Source organism: Mustela nigripes, chromosome 1 (assembly GCF_022355385.1).
Source record: "Mustela nigripes isolate SB6536 chromosome 1, MUSNIG.SB6536, whole genome shotgun sequence".
Classification (NCBI taxonomy): Eukaryota; Metazoa; Chordata; class Mammalia; order Carnivora; family Mustelidae; genus Mustela; species Mustela nigripes.
In genome coordinates this window covers 44,162,084-44,182,693 of record NC_081557.1, presented here as the reverse complement: position 1 = coordinate 44,182,693, position 20,610 = coordinate 44,162,084, and the positions used below count along the sequence as shown (strand labels likewise).

The window sequence follows — 20,610 nt, the reverse complement described above, 5'->3', positions numbered from 1 at the left end:
ATAAAAAATACTTAAGTTATGTAAGAGGAAGGAGGAAATGAGCAGTAGAGAAGTTAAAAATAAAAGGGAAAATTAGAAGAAAAATGACAGTATGATGGACTTTAAAACAAACATATGGGGCGCCTTCATGGCTCAATGGGTTAAGCTTCTGCCTTTGGCTCAGGTCATGAACTCAGGGCCCTGGGATCGAGCCCCGCATCGGACTCTCTGCTTGGCAGAGAGCCTGCTTCCCCCTGTCTCTGCCTGCTTCTCTACCTACTTGTGATCTCTCTCTCTGTGTCAAATAAATAAAATCTTAAAAAAAAAACCCAAAACCAAACACATGAATAGTAACATTAAATGTAAAGTCCTAAGCACTCCAAAAAGTCCTTCAAGATAAAGGATATTACCAGAGATAGAGAACTGGACATCCCCTAATTAAAAGATTTAATTAATCAAAAAGATATCAAAGTCCTAAATGTATATGCACCTGAAACACCTTCAAAATATATTTTAAAAAAATGGATAGAACTGAGAGAAATAGCAGGTACAAAAATCATAGTAGGAGATTTAACACTCCTTTCAATAATTGATAGAGCAGAAGAGAGGAAATAAGGAAGTAGATCTACATAACACTATCAACTATATGTACATTTATAGAACATCATACCCATTAAATGCAAAATGCATTTTCTTTCCAAGTGTACGAGTAACATTCTCTAAGACAGATGATATGCTGGGCTACAAAATAAGTCTCAACAAATTTCAAAGGATTAAAATTTATAGAATATTTTCTCTAACTACAACAATAAAACTCATTAATAACAAATACCTAGAAAATTCCCAAATTCTTTGAAATTAACACACTTCTAGGGGTGCCTATGTGTGATAGCTAAGTGTCTGGTTCTGGATTTCAGCTCAGCTCATGATCTCAGGGTCATGAGATTGAACACCATGTCAGGCTCCATGCCCGGAGTGGAGCCTGCTTATGATTCTCTCTACCTCTTCCTCTGCCCCTCCCCACCCTCTGCTCTCACACTCTCTAAAAAAATAAATAAAATAAAGTAACACTTCTAAATAACTCATGCATCTAAGAAACCACAAGATAAATTAGGAAATATTTTGAACTGAATAATGAAAGCAAAATGTTATCAAAATCTGTGGTATGTAGCTTACACGGTATATCCCCAGAATGCAAAGTTGACTCAACTTTCAAAAATCAGTGTAATTCATGACATTAACAGAATGATGAATAGCGTAAGATCATCACAGTAGATAAGGAGAAAGCACTTGGTAAAATTCAACACTATTCATGGTAACATTCAGCAAACTAGGACTAGAAGGGAAATTTCACAGTTTGATGAAGAGCATCTATTAAAACCTATAGGTAAGGGGGCACTTGGGTGGCTCAGTGGGTTAAAGCCTCTACCTTTGGCTAGGGTCATGATCCCCTGGGGTCCTGGGATCGAGACCCGCATTGGGCTCTCTGCTCAGCAGGGAGCCTGCTTCCTCCTCTCTCTCTGCCTCCCTCTCTGCCTACTTGTGATCTCTCTCCGTCAAATAAATAAAAAAATAAAATCTTAAAAAAAAATCCCTATAGGTAAGTACATAATCAATGGGTGAAATATCAAATACTTTCAAAGATCAGTCACAAGGCAACAATGTCCACTTTCACTGATTCTATTCACTATTGCACCAGAGACCCACACCAGTGCAATAAGAAATAAAAGCCTTAAAATTGGAAAGACAAAGTAATACTGTCTCTACTGATGTACAACATGATTTTCTACCTAGAGAATCATAAGGAATCTACAACAACAACAACAACAAAAGTGAACCCTACAAAACTACTAGAATAAATAAGTGAATTTAATTTGGTGGGTCAGGGCACCTGGGTGGCTCAGTCTATTAAGTTAAGTATCTGCCTTTGGCTCAGGTCATGGTCCTAGCGTCCTGGGTCCCAGCCCTGGCATCAAGCTCCCTGCTCAGTGGGGAGTCTGCTTCTCCTTCTCCCTCTGCCCTTCCACTCCATTGTGTGCTCTCTCTCTTGCTTATTTTCTCTCAATTAAATAAAATCTTAAAAAAATAATCTAGCAGGGTCATAGGATACAATCTATTGATATCATTAGTATTTCTATATCCTAGTAACAAACAAAAATTTTAAGTATAGTTAAAATATCATCTGGAAGCTTAAAATATTTAGGAATAAACTTAGTTAGAAATATACACTAAAAATTACTAAATATTGCTGAGATAAATGAAACTTAAATTAATGGAGAGATATACCAGGTTCATGGGTCAGAGGAGTCAGTATCATTAAGGTGCTCATTCTCCCCAGATTAATCTATGTCTGAGCAGCCTTCTTCTTCTTCTTCTTCTTTTTTTTTTTTTAAGTGACAGGATTGATAAACTCATTCTGAGACTTATGGAAATGCAAAAGGCCTAGAAGAGCCAAAATTACTTTGGAAAATAAGAATAAAGTGGAAGGGCTTATACTAGTTATTTCATGGCTTACTATACAGCTATAGTAATCAAGAGAGTAGGGTATTGGTATAAGGACATAGATACAGATAAACTAATGGAAAAAAAACCCAGAGAATCTGATATATGATCATATGTGGTCAGTTGGTTTTCAACAATTGTGCCAAGATAATTCAACAGGGGAAAGGGTAGTCGGGTAGTCCTTTCAATGAATAGAGTTGAAACAACTACATATCTGTGTGCAGATAAAAGGGTACCTTAAATCCTACTCCATGACATACACAAAAATTAATTATAAATCAATTAAAGATCTAAATGTGAAAGCTAAAACTACAAAACTTTACCAAAAAATGTTAAGAGAAAAATCTGTGTGACCGTGGTTAGATGCAATGATTTCGTAAATATGACACAAAAATTAGATCTTAGGAAAATTAAAAACCTATGTCCTTTAAAAGACATTCTTAAGAAAATGAAAAAATGGGCCATAGACAGAAATATGACACACATATCTGAAAAAGGACTTGTGCTCAGAATACATAAAAAAGCTCTTACAGCTCAGTAAGAAAACAAACTCCATTTTTAAAAAATGGTTTAAAAAAAGGAAAGATTTGTGAGTGGCCAATAGCACATGTATGTAGCAGTATTAATTTGTATCGTCAAAACCTGGAAACAACCTAAATGCCCATCAGTATTGTAGCGGACCTACAATTCTGGTATTTTTATAATGGAATGCTACCACTCCAGTAAAATGAAACACACCAATGCACACAAAACATGGGTGAAGCCCAGAATCATGCTGAGTGAGAGAAGCCAGACCTGGCAAACTACATACCATATGATTCCCTGTATTTCAAGCTCTAGAACAGGCAAAGCTGTGGGGTGCCTGGGTAGCTCAGCATCTAGCTCTTGGTTTCAGCCCAGGTCATGGTCTCGGGGGTCATGAGATCGAGCCCTGTATCAGGCTCTGGGCTCGGCTGAGCACAGAGTAAGCTTGGGATTCTCTCTCTCCCTCTATCCCAACCTCGCTCTCTAAAATAAATAAAATGAAGTCTTAAAAAAAAAAAAGTAAAAGAGGAAAAGCTAATCGATAGTGATAGAAATCTGATCAGATAGAAGTTTCTGGGACAACGTGGTAGGGGGATTGACGGCAAAGGGTCATGAGGGAACTTTCTGAGATGATGAAGCATTCTAAGTATCACTGGGGCAGCAGTTACGTGGGTGGATACATTCATCAAAACTCACTGAACTATATATTTAAAATGCATACATTGTATTTTATATAAATCATATCTTAATATTGACTTTACAGAAATGCACATGTGCTAATTCCTCCTTCCGATTGTGATGGCTGCACTTCTCTCTTCTTGTGGTCAGATCAGGTTTCCATCCATCTCAGCTTCCAAACCTTCCGACTGTTAGTGAATAATTGGTCACAGAGATAGGGTTTGTGGGGAGAAGAAAGAAGAAATTACTCACTTTTAGGGAGAGTGTGGGTGGGCAGAGATCAATTCACTCAGACATGACCGAGTCCCAATGCATCAGGTGTACAAAACTCCTTTAGAGCCCTGTGTGCGCCAGAAGTAAAGCCAGTGAAGCAGGAACGGGAAGAATGGAGTGACACGGTCATGCGCACCCCTGCCTATCCTCACTGTTGGTCTGTGTCCCACAGACCCCGGGAAGAGCTGCCAGCCAGTGTTGGAGACTCTGCGCCAGGCTGTAGATGGCACGGTGTATGGCCACAGCACCTTGGAATTGCAGACCCTGCAGCCTGTAGTCAACTTCCTTGCCACCGCCACAGTGCCAGGCTTCTGTGAGCGCCCACTGTGTCCACGCCTCTTTCGACTCTTCACAGTGCTGGCCCTGGGGACTGTGACCCAGGCCATGCTGCTGAGCAGGCACACACCAAGCATCCAGGCCTGGCTTGAGCGCTTTCCCTCTGTGGAACGGGAGGTGGTTCTAGCAAAAGCCCTCGTCCAGGCCTCGCTGGAGGCCTGGGAGGCGGTGGGCAGCTGCTTTCTGCCCTCCCCCCTCCACCCACATTACCGCTTCTCCCTGCACTCTGTGAGCCAACTCCTGGGTAGCTTGCAGTTGCTGCCCACCAGGATGGGCTCCCGGGGCTTTCTGGACTGTCCCAGCCATCAGGAGCACTTGCGCCGGGTGTCGGGCCTGCGTGGCACCCGCCTGATGATTATGATGGCCATGCGCAACATGGTGCGTCTCTGGTTGCATGAGGCCCAGAGAACCTTCTGTGACCGACTGGACAGCCCCAGGGAACGCTCCTACTGTGCCAAGCTGCTCCTAGGAGTAGCTCAGAGTGTCTTCTGCTGTGGACCAGCACCCCAGAACGGGGGCAAGGGCTCTGAGGAGGAGGAGGAGGAAGAGGAGGAAGAAAGAGTGCCTGAAGTGGAATCCGAAGGAGAGCTGGCCCAGTGGGAGGACTTAATAAGCAACAGCGGCAGTGAGACAGAGGAGGAGGAGGACCCTTACAGCCTGGATGTCACCACCAGCTCACCCTCCGGTGATTCAGGTCGAGCACCTTCCATAGTACCAGTAAAGAGGGAGACCATAGAAACCCTAAGTCCAAAGATGAGCCAGGAGGAGGGCACAAAGGCTTCTGGCTACAAACTCCAGTTAAACAGAAGCAAGATTTGGTGGCAGAAAACAGCCCAGATGGACCTGGCCACACCCCTTCTGCTACCAGTGCTACTACTGCGCCCCCAGGAAAAGCCCTCAGACCTGGTCTTCAGTCAGGAGCTAACACTAGGGTCCAACTCTGAGAGCCCCAACTTGTACCTGGAACGGCAATGGGAGAGCCTAGAGGAGCAGCTGTCCACTTCAGCTGCTCAGCTGAAGCTGAGCGCCCACCTGGCCCGGTGCCACTCCATGGCCAAGCACGTGGCCCGCCTGGTCCGGGTGCTGGCCAGGCCCCGGCAGCATGGCCTGTTGCTCTCCAGGGCTCTGGGTACAGGGCGCCGTACGGCCATCTCTCTGGCAGCTAGCATTTACCAGGCCCGCCTCTTCCATCTGCCATCTGGCTCAGAGGAGGCCATTCTCCAGTGCCTCCGGGATGCCAGCTGGCATGCTGGACTGTTAGGCCAGCCAGTGGCCCTGCTGGTGCCCAAGGGTGTGGATCTCACTACCCTTCATCGTCTGCTAGCCCTGGCAACCTGGGGCAGTTTCCCTGACCAGTATACAGAGGCAGATCTGGACAGCATTGAAGAACATCTCCCCAGAGAAAACCTTAGTGTCAAGCAGAACATCAAAAAGGAAACGCTGTTGCAGAGGTGAGACCAAGAACCCCATGTGAGGTGCTGCTCTTCTCTTGCTCTATGCTGGCCAAAAGGCCAAAAAGAAATCTAAGAGCTGCTGTGAGGGCTCAGAAGACTGGGGCTAAGGGTTCAGGTTTGGCACTGGGCTTAATGGGAAAACAGGGATAAAGGGGAGCATGGTATCTGAGCCCCTGGCCCACAGGTTCTATCAGCAAGTCTGCAACCACCTGCACATGTTCATCCTGATTGGAGATGACCAGATCCATGGGGAGCTGCCCTCCACCCTTTTCCTGAGGCTTCTTCAACTGGCCATTGCTAGCATTGACCGCTATGAACCGTGGGACCAAGATTCCCTCATCAGTGTGGTCCGGTACTACCTGGAAGGTGCTCAGAATGTATCCACTGATGGTAAGCCCTTTCTCCCTGTTCTCCCTACTACTCTCAACCAGGTTTTAATGAGGATTCAGGTCAGTCTCCCTGTCTCTCTCTTCCCAGAACCTAGTGATCCCCTTCACCTTTTCTGCCTTCCTTCCCAAATCAGAAGAGGGTCCCTTTTCTTACCCGTTCTCCTGTAAGCTCACAGACTAAAGTCATGCCCATTTCAGACTCTCTGAAGTGCCCAGACCTCCAGGCGTCAATTCCCAGGGTGGCTAAAGCCATGGCTCTCATTCACCTTTCGGCTGTCAGCTATTATGGACACCTATGCCCCGAGTTGCCACTCGTCACCCCCAAGACTTTCCTAGACTTTCTGGACACCTTCACACTGCTGCAGCAACAGATGACTCTGCAGATTAAGAACAAGTTCCAGCGGTGAGTTGTCCCATTTCCTGCCCTGTACCTCCTTCTGCTTCCTTGGGCCCACTTATTGGTACATTGTATCTCCAGAATCCAGAATGCCTTGGGTCATCTGAGAATGATTATCAAGAAGCACAATACCTACACCAACTTTGTCTTCAACTTAGAACAGCTGCTGAAAACCTCCTGCAAGGTAAAGAGGGAGAAGATTATGATGTATGCACAGTAGGGTCAAAGCAGGAGCCCACAGAGGGCTTTGGAGGAACCAACCCTGAGTGAACCTTCGTTCTTATCTCCCGAGAGTACCCCTTTCCCCAGGGGACCTCTTTAATCCCTGCTGCCTCCTCCTCTAAACTTTTGAGTTTAGGCTCAAAGTTCCCCATGGCACAGCTGAGACCAGGCTGATTCTTCTAAACACAGGAAACCCCAGTGTCTGCTTCTGCTGTCCTTACTATGTACTTTGATGATGGGAAGTCCAATTTACTTCCCAAGTAAATTGTATACATCCCCATCAGGGATGAGGCAGAGATTACTTTCTCACAGGTGCCTCTACTTTCACCCTTTCTTCTCCTTGATTCTCTATTGTGGCTCATTGGCACACCTCTTATGTCCCTCCTTTTTCCCATACAGCTTTGTCCCTGTACCTCTTCCTTACACAAAAATACCAACTATACAGGGCTCATACATAAACTGGGGAAATGTGGATGGTAAATTGACATTTTTAGGCAAGAAGCAGAAAGAGATTGGAATGGTACACTAGATCTTGCTGTCCTCAACTTCTTTCGTCACCCTCCTCTACAGGACATCTCCCAGTAACCAATTCTCTTCTCACCTCTCCCTGTGCTCACTCCCTTAGAGTTCCTCCAATACAATTCTCACATAACAAGAGAGAATTTTTCTAATCCAAATTTAAATCCCATCATTTTTAATAAGAGGAATTCTGAAACAGCTTTCTTTTTCTTCCTGCTAAACAATGCTTTGGTGAAGGTTCAGTGATTACCTCAGAGAAATAATCTAGTGGTCAACCCACACACAGACAAATTCTTCCCCCCTACTGGGCTTTTAGGCCATAAGCTCCCAATGCCTAGACTATCTCTTTTGATGGATGTCCCAGGGCTCTCACCCAGTGCTGCACAACTGTAGAAGTCTGGCTTCCATTGTATCCACATGCATGGTTGTCATCGTGTTCTCTGTAAATGATGCTCTCTAGAGTTCTCCTAGTACTAGTGCCCTCCTACCATCTACCACCAAGGATCACTAGCTTAGATGAAATCTCCAGACTACTGAGATTAAAAAAAAAAAAGAAGAAGAAAGAAAGAAAGAAAGAAAAGAAAAAAAAGTTCACAGAGGGACAGGAATGGCCTCTCCCATGTTTTCCAAATTCCAGTTTCTTGTCTTGGGTCCTACCATTTCCCAAGACGATTAATACCAGGAATTGTTGATCTGGCTTAAAAGTGCTTTTATTCTTTGACCCCTGGGTCAGTTATATTAAAGGACAACATAAGAAGCCCCAAATATGGATAAGAGATGTTCATAGTGGGGGTACCTGGTTGGCTCAGTCAGAAGAGCATGCAACTCTTAATCTCAGGGTTGTGTGGGTGTAAAGATTACTTAAAAATAAAGCTTTAAAAAGAGAGAGAGAGGTGTTCAGTGTCAGAGGCATTCAGTGTCAGGTCTTTTGGCCATTCACTCAATAATCATAATAGTGTGTACTTCTTTCAGAGTTCCCTAGGAAACAGCATTACCATCCACTTAGTATTACCATCCACTTAGTTAAGCCAAATCCCAGGAGTCATTCTGGAGTCCTTCATCTCTCTTCTCTCTCATATTCGTCTGGTTCATTTATTCATTACCATACTCTATAAAAATTAATTGAACTTCACTCTTTTTGTCTACCCACTCATTAATATATATGCCTGTGTCTACATAGAGCTATGTCTACATCTAAATCTAGGTCAATAGAATCCTTGCTACAGCTTTCTGAGGTGGCTATCCTTTTCCCCATTTTACAGATGGGAAAACTAAGATCCAGAGAGATTAGGATGAGGATTAAATGATCTCACATGGACAGCATTTGAAAGTGCTAGCACACAGTAAGAGCTCAGTAAATGATAGCTCCTCCTAATAAGAAAGATAAGGTACTGTACTGACCTTGCCTTCATGTTGCCTAGTTTACTGGAACATATGGATTCATCCAGGCAATTACAAGACAGTGTGTTATGACAGAGGAAATCCATTGATACTTGATACTCTGAAGTATCAGGCACGGGAAAAGGCCCAGAGGTGAGAGAATGTGTGCCACATTGGAGGAGCTGAAAGTCAGGAATGGCTGGAGAGTGGGGTGCTGGGGGAGGAGAGATAAGAGGTTGGAAAGTGGAGTTGAGCCCTCCTGGGCATGGAGGCCTCATAAACCAACTGGGAGAGTGATGAGTGTTCAGGAACATGATAGTGATGGTATTTGGTTTCAGCATAGAGAGTGGAGTAGAAGAGAGCTGAATAGGTAGTGAGGGAGCCCACGCACGGGCAGGGGAGCAGACAGGACAGACTGGTAGGAGGCAGACCTGAACGGACTTGAAGATGGGCTGGGCTTGGGGGAATAGAAGAGATGGAATCAGGGTAACGATAAAGTTTTCTTCCTTGGGAAACTTGGGTGTATTTTGCCATAGTTCTCTGAGAAAAAGAACATGTGAGGAGGCAAATAAGGTTGTAAGAGATCTGAGGGGGCGTAGCCAAGACGTTCATTTGTGGACACGTGGAGTCTGAGGGGCCTGCGAGGCATCAGAGAGGAGGTTTCCACTAAGCAGATGGATACATGGATGTGGGGCTCAGGAAAGAAATCTGGTTTGAGATAGTGATTTGAGAGTTTTTAGAACAGAAGTGGTTATCAAAGCCATGAAATTAGGCAGGATACATAGAAGTGTAGAATGAGAAGATAGGGAGGCCCTAAAATGTTGCCAAGGGATGGTAGAGGGAGAGGTGAAGAAAGAGCAGCCACAGAAGTTGGACAAAGCCAAAGGATAACACAGAGTGATGAAAGTCAAAGATAGACAGTGCTTCAAGAGAGCGGGAACTATCTTCTGTAACAAATGCCACTAATGGGTCAAGTAAGATAAAGAGTATAGCATAATGGTTAAGCACACAGACTTTGGAGTCAGACTGCCTAGGCCTGTATGGCAGATCAGGAGAAGCAAACACCCATTGGAGCTGTTCATACACCAGTAAGTGACAGTTCCATGGCTCAGTCTTTATCTGGGGACTATACAGAGTTCAACTTGGTCATCCTGACTGTCAAGTGAGGACTGCTGGAGTCCCACGCCCACAGGGCTCCCTTTGGGATAGTCCCACCTGGCCCAGGACGTTGAGCTGCAGAGCCTGGATCTCTGTTTACAGAATGTGACCACACTTCAGCAGCAGCTACAGAAAGGCCGGCTGCTCATCAAGCAGCAGCTGGCAGAGTGTCAGCAGCAGGAGAACCTCATTGAGACCCTGACCAAGCAGCGGGATAACCTGCGGGCTCAGCACGAGGCTTTCCTGGAGCAGGTGGGCTCTTCCTGCTGCCTGCCCTGCACTGGTCCTCTCCTGTGAGGGGACAGCCTTTCATAGGAGAGATGCCCAGAGGAGAGAATGGGATGGCTTGTCATGGAGTCTTCTGGGGGAGGGGAAAAGGTGGTAGGATGACTTCAGGAACTGCCCTCTTGGGAACCCTGAGAAAGAAGTGATCCCTCCTGGCAACACCTTGAAGGAAGAGGACACTCTGGGAACTCACTTCCAGAGTGCATCTCTCCTCATTTAGATGGGTAAGGCCTTCCTGGGACCTCTGAGCCAGCTGCAGGTGGCTGACTTTGAGGAGATACGGAGCTATCGAGCACCACCAGAATCAGTGGTCCAAGTGACCGATGCACTGTGCGACCTGTTCCACTGTGAGACAGGCTGGGCCAGTGCCAAGCAACTCTTATGCACCGAGGATTTTTACCAGGTAGGGAATGTGGAGCTCAATGGAGGAGGAGAGTGGAGGCCTAAGGCGGTGGCGGGGGGGGGGGGGGCTGGCGGAGTGAGGTGGTTGGGGCAAGGTTCTGAGCAGAGCACCTATGTCTGCCTTTACCTCTCTTAACACACTTTCCCAGGAGCTGGTGTTCTTCCCTAAGGAGAAGATGACAGACTCAGAGATGATAAAGCTAACCCAAGCTCTGAATGCTCCAGGGATGAGTGATGCAGCTCTGCGGGCAGTAAGCATACCCGCAGCAAACCTGGCCGCCTGGCTCTGGGCTGTTCTGCGCTACGGGCTGGCCCAGCGCCGAGGACTACCCACGGGCCTGCTTCTGCGGCAGATAGAGGCCACACTGGCTCGGGAGCAGGCCCACCTGGGCCGCTGCCAGTTCCAGGTCCAGGAGACCCTAGAGCACAATTTGGATCTGGCCAAGACACTGGAAGAGGCCCGGGCTTCAAGCAACCAGATGATAGAGAACCTCAATCAGGCTCAGTGTGGCCAGTACCACAAGTGGCCCATCAAGGCTGCACTGCTCACACCCGTGCACTCCTGGACTACAGAGCTCCAGGTAACCAGCCCCTCCCGGATTTCCCCCTCAAGTTCATTTCTGCACTACTGCCCCCAACTCCTGGGCTGCTCCCTGGGCCCTCCCTGCCACACTTTCCTGCACCTCCTGCCTTACTCCTTCTCTGCCTGTACCTTCCTCGCTGGCCCATAAGCCCTCCCCTCTCCCTTCTCATGCCAGAAGTTGAAGGGGCACTGCCTGACTGTGTTCGGAGACGCCCTCGTGTGTTCAGCTGCTATCATCTACCTGGGTCCTTTCCCGCCGGTGCGGCGCCAGGAGCTACTAGACAAGTGGCTGGCTCTGTGTAGGGGCTTTCAGGAGCCCCTGGGTCCAGATGATGTGGCACAGGCATGGAAGCAGATGCAGAAATCTGTCGTCATGCCACCAAAGAACCCCCTGCTCTCCATACGCTCTCCCTTCAGCCTTCTGTCCTTGCTGAGCTCTGAATCTGAACAGCTCCAGTGGGACCGAGACCTGAAGCCCCAGGCAAAGTCAGCCCGCCTGGCAGGCCTGCTTCTGAGAAGCAACACCCACTACTCCAGTTGCCGATGGCCTCTAGTGCTTGACCCCGACAACCAGGCCCTCATCTGGCTGAACCCGCTGCCTCAGCAAGAGACTAGATCCTTGGTCCCAGACCCCACTGAGCACAGAGGTAAAGCCAGGGATGATGAACACAATGCTTCTCGGGTATCTGAAAGGCCAACAGTCTTGGCCACATGTGGTCTTCCGTTTCATAATGAAGACACTAAATTTTTGTGGCCAGGGTATCCTAGACTTCATCAGCCCTTATGATATTAATCAATTAGGTCACATTTGCATCTTAGGGCCTATTTTTCAATGATTCTGAATCCACATGGCTGACCAGTCTATGATCATCCACTTCCCTGGTCGACCCAGTACTCTTAGAAACTTGGCCTACAACTCAGAACTTTCCTTACTATCCAAATTTACCCCATGTTCAGGAATTCTGGGGAAATATTTCTATTAGCTCTGCTTGGAGCAGAGACCCATCTGGGTAGAGTATCAGAAGGATGTGTTTCCTAGGGGAAGGAAATGAGGGTGTTGTGTAGGGGAAGGAGAAAGGATGTTTATTTTCCAGAAGAAGAGGTTGGGAATGGCACTGGGGAGAATAATAGACATCTATAATGGGCTAGGTAGGTAAGAAAGTCGTCTGTAATATGGGCTCTTTAATCAGGCTCTATAATCTGTCTGGGTCAAATATCTGCTCTTTCCTAGCTATGTAAATAGGGCAAGGTACTTAATCGCTCTAAGCCCAAATGTATTTGCAATAAAATGAGCATCTTAATTATACCCATCTTAAAACATATTAAGACAATTCATGTAAAAGGGTTTTACACGGTGCCTAAAAATAATAAATTCCCCAAAATGTTAGTGTCACTACTAATGTATTACTGCTACCATTATTCCACTCCATCCCTTGGCTGTCCAGCACAACATGCCACTGTGCCCATATCCCATTACACAAATGCCCATGACACAACTATTCCATGTAAGTGAATTTACCCCCTCTCTAATAAGAGACACCCTGAAGAAACCTCCAGCTGCAGCGTCCAATTCTGAGTCCAAGAACCGTGAACGATGTTCACAGTTCTTGATCAGACCCAGATGTGGCTCTTTGTGATTCTGTAACCTATGACAGAGTGAGTACATGCTAAATCTTGCCCTAGTAATACACCTGATACGCAGAGTAAAGCAAAATCAAACCAAGATAACTACAGTAAAGGTCCTGTTTAGAAACTAGGTAAGGGTAAGAAACTCACACTTGTCTATTGGTCTTCAGCATGTGCTGTGTGACACCAGACAGTGACAGTAAAGAGAATGATTAGCATCATTCACTGGCTATAGCGGGAGTTCTTGGATAGCCACTTGGGCTGTCCTGAGTTCTGATGAACAGTATACTTTTCCCAGTTCACTGTCCCCAGTGCTATCTGTGAAAGGAACATTGGGCAAGAGTCTCCTGTTTGTAGCTGTTCTGCCTTACATACCCACTTCCTATTGGAATGGGATGGGGCCTTAGGATTTGCCTTAAAATGAAGCAAACACGGATCACTTATTACCAGACAGGGGATTTTCTAGCTAATTTCTTTAACTCTCTCACTTTTTTCCTTCAGATTGCATGCGTAAGGACTCTATTAGCTATTAACCAATGCCAGAAATCTTGGCATATTCTCATTCTTGAATTTAAACCCCACTTTTTGTCTTCTCTCTTAACACTGATTCTAGGGATTCTAGCAATCCCACTAAGCCTTAATGTAAATGTCACCCATCTAAACCTTGGCCTTAACCTTAGAGCTGTAGTAATGAAACAGTCTGAGCAGTGAGCTTAGGCTAATTGGCTATGGAATGTAACCCCTATTACCTGGGGCTGTATCCCAATCAAAAGGGGGAGGTAGACTGTTATGTTTGTCAAGCAGGGAATGCTTAAAAAGAGAAGTGCTTGGGATGAACCTGGAGAATTAGACTTCCCTGATTTTCCAGGCTCTTCCAATTGCCAATAATTTTCCTATTCCATGCAATATAAGGTAGAAAATTATTTTTACAAATCAGCAAGATGCATGAGTATCTGATCATCTGTAGTCTGAAATTGCTTGATATGTAGAAAGGAAAGGAAAGAAAAGCAGAAAGGAAATTTCTTTAAGTTTTTTTCTGGAGGTTGTTCCTTTTATCTAACTAGAGAAGTAGTCAGCATGCCTTCTACTAAATCCACTGAAGTTCAATGAGCATATGGTCCAAGTCCCATGAGATAAACCAACTTCTTACCCACAACATAACCTAGCAGGGAGAAGAAAAATCCTCATTGCCCCTCCCCCCTACTAATTCACTGTATCAGCTGGGAATGCTATCATGATCAGTAACAAAAGCTCAACTTAGCATGGCTTAAGAAATAAGAATTTAGGGGTGCCTGGGTGAGTCGGTGGGTTAAGCCTCACCTTTGGCTCAGGTCATGATCTCAGGGTTCTGGGATCAAGCCCCGCATCAGGCTCTCTGCTTGGCAGGGAACCTGCTTCCTCCTCTCTCTCTGCCTGCTTCTCTGCCCACTTGTGATTTATCTCTCTGTCAAATAAATAAAATCTTAAAAAAAAAAAAAAAGAAATAAGAATTTACTGGGGCACCTGGGTGGCTCAGTTGGTTAAGCGATCGACTCTTGCTTGATCTCAGCTCAGGCTTGGATCTCAAGGTCATGAGTTCACGCCCCACATTGGGTTCCATGCTGGGTGTGGAGCCTACTTTAAAAAGAGAGAAAAAGAATAGAAAGAAGGATTTATTGATCTCACATTATAATAAGTACTGAGATAAGCAGGTACAGGGCTCCAGTACCGACTTCAAGTACCCAGATTCTTCTTTCTGCTCAATGATTGTTAGCATGTTGGCTCATCACATTATAGTGGGTTGAATGTAGTGGGTTGAAGCCTAACCCACAGAACCTATTAATATGAATTTATTTGGAAAAAGAGTCTTGTAGGTATAACTAAGTTAAGAACCTTGAAATGAAATCACTCTAGATTATCTGGGTTGGTTCTAAAAACAACGACAATTGTCCTTATAAGAGAAAAAAGAGAAGGCATAGGTACACAGAGGGAAGGCCACATGAAAATGGAGACAGATAGTGCAGTTATATAGCCACAAGCCAAGGAACTCCTGGAACCAACAGAAGCTGGAGCCTTTAGAGGGAGTGCAGCTTTTCCAACACCTTGATTTTGGACTTCTGGCCTCCAGAATTATGAAGAAATAAGTTTTTGGGTTTTTTTTTTCCAGCTACCATATTTGTAGTAGTTTGTTACCATCGTGGCTGCTATCCTGCCAAGAATCATGTCAGAGTTGCTGATAGCCATCTCTGTCCCTTCTCTCAGGGAAACAGATCTTCCAGCAGTCTGGATAGTCGAATGCGGTAGGCAGAGTTTTGGCCCCTATCACTTTTGTCCTCCATTGTTACTCCTGTAACTAAGTTCCATAGCAGGAAAGACAGTAATCTTAATTACTAACCAATTGACCTTAAAATAGAGATATCCTGGATTATCTGGGTGTGCCTAGTGCACTAGGTACATGTGCCCCTCAAAGAAGCAAGGAAGGAAGAACAGACAGTCAGGGAGATCTGAAACATGAGGAAGATTCAAGAAACTGTTGCTGGCTTGAAGATGGAGCAGGCTACCGGGAGAGTGTGAAATAGAAATGAATTCTGTCAAAAACCAGTAAGCCTGAATGAGCACCCAAGACCCAGATGAGAACTACAGCCCCAGTTGATGCCTGATTAGCCCCGTGTAACCCCAAGTGGAGCATCCAGTCCTGCTGTGTGGGGCTTCTAACCTTCTGAACTCACACATGATAAATGGGTGTTGTTTTAAGCTGCTAAGTGATAATTTGGGGTAATTTGTTAAGCAATAAGAAATGAATCCACTAAACTGCACCTGACAACCTCCACTTGCCTATTTCCTTTTTTTTTTTTTAAGATTTTATTTATTTATTTGACAGAGATCACAAGTAGGCAGAGAGGCAAGCAGACACACAGAGAGGGGGAAGCAGGCTCCCCGCTGAGCAGAGAGCCCGATGCAGGGCTTGATTCCAGGATCCTGGGACTATGACCTGAACTGAAGGCAGAGGCCTTAACCCACTGAGCCATCCAGGCGCCCCTGCTTAATTAATACTTTTTTTAAAAAAAGATTTTATTTATTTATTTGAAAGAAAGAGAGCACAAGCCAGGGGAGGGGCAGAGGGAGAGGGAGAAGTAGACTCCTCACTGCTCAGGGAACCCAAGGCGGGGGTCAATCCCAGGACCCTAGAATCATGACCAGGGCCGAAGGCAGACGTTTAACTAACTGAGCCAGTCTGGTGCCCCTAAGCTTAATACTTGAAAAAAAAAATCCTAAAATTCTTAAATTTAATACTTAAAAATATATATTATTTATCTTTTCCAGTTCCTGCAATAGAGGAGGCAAAGGAGAAGGGGACTGGGGAGGGAGCCATCTGTGTCCACTGCACACCCCGTGACTTGGCTAATTCCAGTTTATGGCCTTTCACATACAAGTTGCTACTTCCAGGCACTGATTTCTATTCACAATTCTTTTCATTTTGATAGAATTAGCTTAGGCAAAAAGAAATACATAGACTCTGTTAACCAATCTGGTGAAAGGTCAAAATGGAGCTGATTCAGGGATACCTAGAACCCCTCCCTGGAGTTTTAGAGAATTAATAATGACAGCTAACATTTGTTGAGTGCTTACTAAGTCCAGTGCAGAGCTATTCATGTCATCTTTGCAGTAACCCTGTGAGGTACCCACCAATATCAACCCCATGTTGCAGACGTGTTGCAGATAAAGAAATTGAGTCAGAAGGAGCTTAAGTGACTTTCCCAAGGTGTCTTCCTGTAGACCTTGCCTCATGAGATGGAGCCCCTGGGTGAATGGTGTTCCCTGGGAGGCTGGTACATCCTCTGAGAGGAGTTCCTCTGCATCTTTCTACCACAGAGAAGGGCTTTGTGAGAAATCAAGAAGAAGAAGAGGCCACAGAAGAGGAAGATGACAGTAGTGAAGGGTGTGATAAGGCTAAGAACAAGACAAAAGAGCAGAAGACACAGGACAGGGAAAATGAGGAAGAGAGAGAAAAGGAAGAGGAGCAAGAGCAGGAGGAGGATGAGACAGAGAGGCAGGAGTCAAGGCCAGCCTCTGAGACTGGGTCTCTGCCCCTTTCCAACCTTCATGTGCTCTCAGGTGCTGACCCAGAGCTGGGTCCTCAGCTCCGGGAGGCAGCTGCCAATGGTGAGAACAGGTTCCCATCCACCATGTCCCCCTTCTGTGGCCCCATGAGTCTCTCACCCCCAGACTGACCTCAGCTCCCATCCTTAAGCCAGGCACTAACTTGTGGAAGAGCCCTAAGGGGATCCTCCTATTAGCCAGCGGAGAGCTGGTCAGAGCCAGATTTTGTGTGGCGGGAGGGGCGGGGGGCTGGCATGGTGGGTAGGGTGTCCTTGTCTTCCCCTCACAGGCCTGCCCGTGCTACTGACCAATATGGAGCTGGGCCTAGGGTGCCAAGAACTGCAATGGCTACTGCAGCGGGAGGAGCTGAGCCATCCCCAGGTGCAGCCTGGCTTCTGTCTCTATCTGAGCACTACTGTCCCCCTCAGTGCCTTGAAAAAAGGTGAGCCCTGGTGGGTAAGTTGCCACCACAGCTTTGTGGACACAGTGGGCCTCCCGCATCCCTCAGTCTGGCCCCAGGCAGGCTCAGGACTGTGGTCTGGAGCCATATGCCCAGTACACCCCACCCACTGGCTTTGCTAAGGGGAAAGCTTAAGCATCTCCCATGTGACCCCAAGTGCTAGGTTATGAACTGCTGAAGAGGATGAATGTGCTGGATCTAAGCCTCAACATGGATACCCTGGAAGACCAGATGCTGCATGAAATCTTGTGTGCAGAGTGTCCCGAGCTCAAGAACCGTTGGGAGGACCTAAAGACCAGAGCCCTGGACAGCTGTGAATCTGTGAAGGCTGCTGAGGTGCCCGGGGGTCCTGGTTATGGGTGGGCATGAGCTTTAGAGGGGCCCAGTTACGGGGGCAGAGATGAGTGTGGATGGTTGCAGACTTCGTGGGAAAGGGTCAGACCCATGGAACAGGTGGCTGTTTGCAGGAGCGGCTGCTGCGGATGCTGCTTCTCCAGAATCCAAAACATCAGAATCCAGCTAAATTCCTGCGGGACATGGTGAGGGCTCAGGCAGAGCTATGTCAGCTGCGTGCCCGCTGCGAGGATCTAGAAGACCTAAGACTGCAGGAGGTGGCCTTGTGGGCACCCTATCGGCATGTGGTCTGGCACGGAATGGCCATAATAAAGGCCCTTAGCCCACTGCAGAACCTGCTGCCCCTTTTCCGCATGAGCCCTGACAACTGGCTAGAAGCCACCAAGCGGGCTCTGAACAGCATGAAGCAGTGTGAGACTCATCAGGGGGAGGACCTGCCCAGCCATCTGCTGCATTTGAGAGTACAGCTGACCCGCCAGCTCCTGGGCAGCACTGTGGCTGCACTCAGCCTGACCCAAGTACCACTGGTGGGGGCCTTGGGTGCTCTGGCGCTGCTGCGAATGGCAAGGAAAGCACCAGAGCTGGAGAGGCTGGCATTCTGGCCTGGCCTGGCAGCCTCTCCTAGCACAAGCTACAGCAATCCAGGTGTGGCTCGGCCAGCCTGGCTGGGGGTGAGAGCCTGGCGTGAATGTAGCATGTTGGAGCTGCTGCCCCCATTTGCGGGGCTGTGTGCGTCCCTGGCAGGCCACTCCAGTGTTTGGCAGGCTTACCTGTCCCTGTCATCCACAGTGCTGGGTCCAGCGCCTGGGCCTGGGCCTGACCCACTCAGCCTCCTCCAGAAGCTGATTCTGTGGCGTGTGCTGCGACCTGAGTGCCTGGCAGGGGCCCTGGCAGACTTTACCACTTGCCTTCTGGGCCGGCCCCTGGATGAAAACCTGGGTGCCTCCACCATACCCTTCGAACACAGTCAGGCTACTCGGCCCATGCTGATCTTGTTGCCACCACCTGGTCACCCCACAGCCACCAAGCATCCCCTGACCATCATCCAGAAACTGGCTGCCGGGCATGAGCAGGTTTGAGCCTAGTCTCTTGGCCACAGAGACACCAGACCCCTGTGGGCTGAGATGGGGTGTGGTGGCTCCCTCCTAGCATTCTTACAGATCTTTCTGGCTTACTCAGGGATTTCTGGGGTCATTTGTGGCATTACGTTGTGTCCCTTGGGTAATCCTATGATCACTTTAAGTTCTCTGCCACTTCTCTGTTGGTCTTCAGGGGCAGAAGCATCTGCAGGTGATCGCTGTAGGCTCTGAAGCCTGGGACCCAGTCTCGGTAGTGGTCAGCACGCTATGCCAGGCTATGCATAGAGGGCACTGGCTGGTGTTGGAGAACTGTCATCTGATGCCCCACTGGCCAAAGGAGCTGCTGCAGCCCTTGCTGGGGCTGTTGGATGGAGCCAGGGGTGGGTCTGCTCCCTATTCCAGTTCTGGGCCCGAGCTTGATGCCCTCGCTCCTGTATCTCACTCCTGACCCCACAGCCTCAAGTTTGTGTCCCTAAACTTGTGTCTGACCCTTTAACCCAGTGATTGATCTCAGCCCCCATATCTGACCCCTAGTGGTCTCGGACCTGGAGTTAGAACTGCCTCTAGTCCAACCCACAAGCAAGAGTGTGACGACTGTCCACAGAGATTTCCGTCTTTGGCTTATTTTGTCTGCAGAAGCTGTTGCTTCCTTACCAGGTGAGAAGTCCCCACTATGGCTCTCAGATTGAAGGAGGAGGGCAACTGTGCTATGCTGACCCAGCACTATCCTTCTGCCCCAGCGGTGCTGGCTCAGCACTCCATGCCTGTTTTCTGGGACCAATCTCTGGAGCTGGGCCACATCTTGACTGACAGCTTGGAGCTAGCCCAGCAAGGACTCTCTGCACAACCCCCAGCAAGGATGCTACCTCTCCTCCTCTTACATGGCCTCCTGCTACACCGGCAGCTCTATGGAATGAAGCTGCAGGCACACAGGGGGTGCTGGTGAGAGACCCTTTTCCATCTTGCTCAGTCAGTCGTTCAGCAAACACTGAGCATTTTCCATATCCCTGAGGAGTACGACTAATTCCTGCCGGGGCAGCACCCAAGTGTGAGGGCAAGGGGAAGTCAAGAAAGGCTCCCCCAAGGACTTTGTGCTCTCTCTTTGAATTGAGTCTAGGAAGCAGAGGCAGAATAGGTGGAGATGGGGCTTTTCTGAGTAGAGGGAACTAAGCTTGGCAGGAGGAAGATTTCATTGTGGCTAAGGTGGACATGTTGGGGGTTGAGCAGGGAAAGGTGAGACTTTGGAGGCGAGGCCCTCCAAAAGGGCCTTTAAGACCATGGTAAGGGGACTGATTTTATCCTGAGGACAGTGGGAAGCCACTGGAGAGTTTTAAATAGAAGAAACGTGATCCTAAGTATCTGTTGGAAAGATCACTCTGGCTGCAGTGTGGAGAATGGACCAAATGGGATAGGGCTGGAGGCAAGCAGAGCAGTTTTGTTTCTGTTTTTTTTTTTTTTTTTAATATTTTATTTATTTGACAGAGAGATCGCAAGTAGGCAGAGAGGCAGGCAGAGAGAGGGTGAAGCAGGCTCCCTGCCGAGCAGAGAGCCCGATGTGGGGCTTGATCCCAGGACCCTGAGATCATGACCTGAGCCGAAGGCAGAGGCTTAACCCACTGAGCCACCCAGGTGCCCCAAGCAGAGCCATTTTAGGAGGCTCTGGCACTCTGAAGAAATAAGACCATAGTATGGTAGTACCAGTAGGGATAGAAAGTAAACATGGAGTGAGGAAGAAAGGAGTCAAGGATGGCTCCCAGATTTCTGCCTAGGACAGCAGGAGGCTGGTATAGGAGGAAATGATGATTTCAGTGAAAGCAAGTTGAATTTGAAGTGCTAAGTAGCAATTACTTGTGAACCCTTGTGAGTTTGGAACTTGGGAGCCTGGGCTAGAAAGACCAGAGCCCTCAACAAAGGGATGGTTCTGATGCC

At 47.4% G+C, this 20,610-nt stretch overlaps 1 protein-coding gene across 1 annotated transcript in view; it reads left to right on the top strand.

Moving 5' to 3' along the window:
* Positions 1 to 20,610, top strand: part of DNHD1 (dynein heavy chain domain 1) — a 70,023-nt gene that overhangs the window by 47,485 nt on the left and 1,928 nt on the right. Inside the window, 15 exon segments of the mRNA XM_059392611.1 lie at positions 4,130 to 5,744; positions 5,932 to 6,137; positions 6,335 to 6,539; positions 6,615 to 6,717; positions 9,915 to 10,064; positions 10,318 to 10,500; positions 10,649 to 11,080; positions 11,258 to 11,734; positions 16,566 to 16,851; positions 17,078 to 17,230; positions 17,406 to 17,584; positions 17,716 to 18,675; positions 18,875 to 19,061; positions 19,216 to 19,338; positions 19,422 to 19,623. Of these exon segments, the coding sequence (XP_059248594.1) occupies positions 4,130 to 5,744; positions 5,932 to 6,137; positions 6,335 to 6,539; positions 6,615 to 6,717; positions 9,915 to 10,064; positions 10,318 to 10,500; positions 10,649 to 11,080; positions 11,258 to 11,734; positions 16,566 to 16,851; positions 17,078 to 17,230; positions 17,406 to 17,584; positions 17,716 to 18,675; positions 18,875 to 19,061; positions 19,216 to 19,338; positions 19,422 to 19,623 (5,461 nt within the window).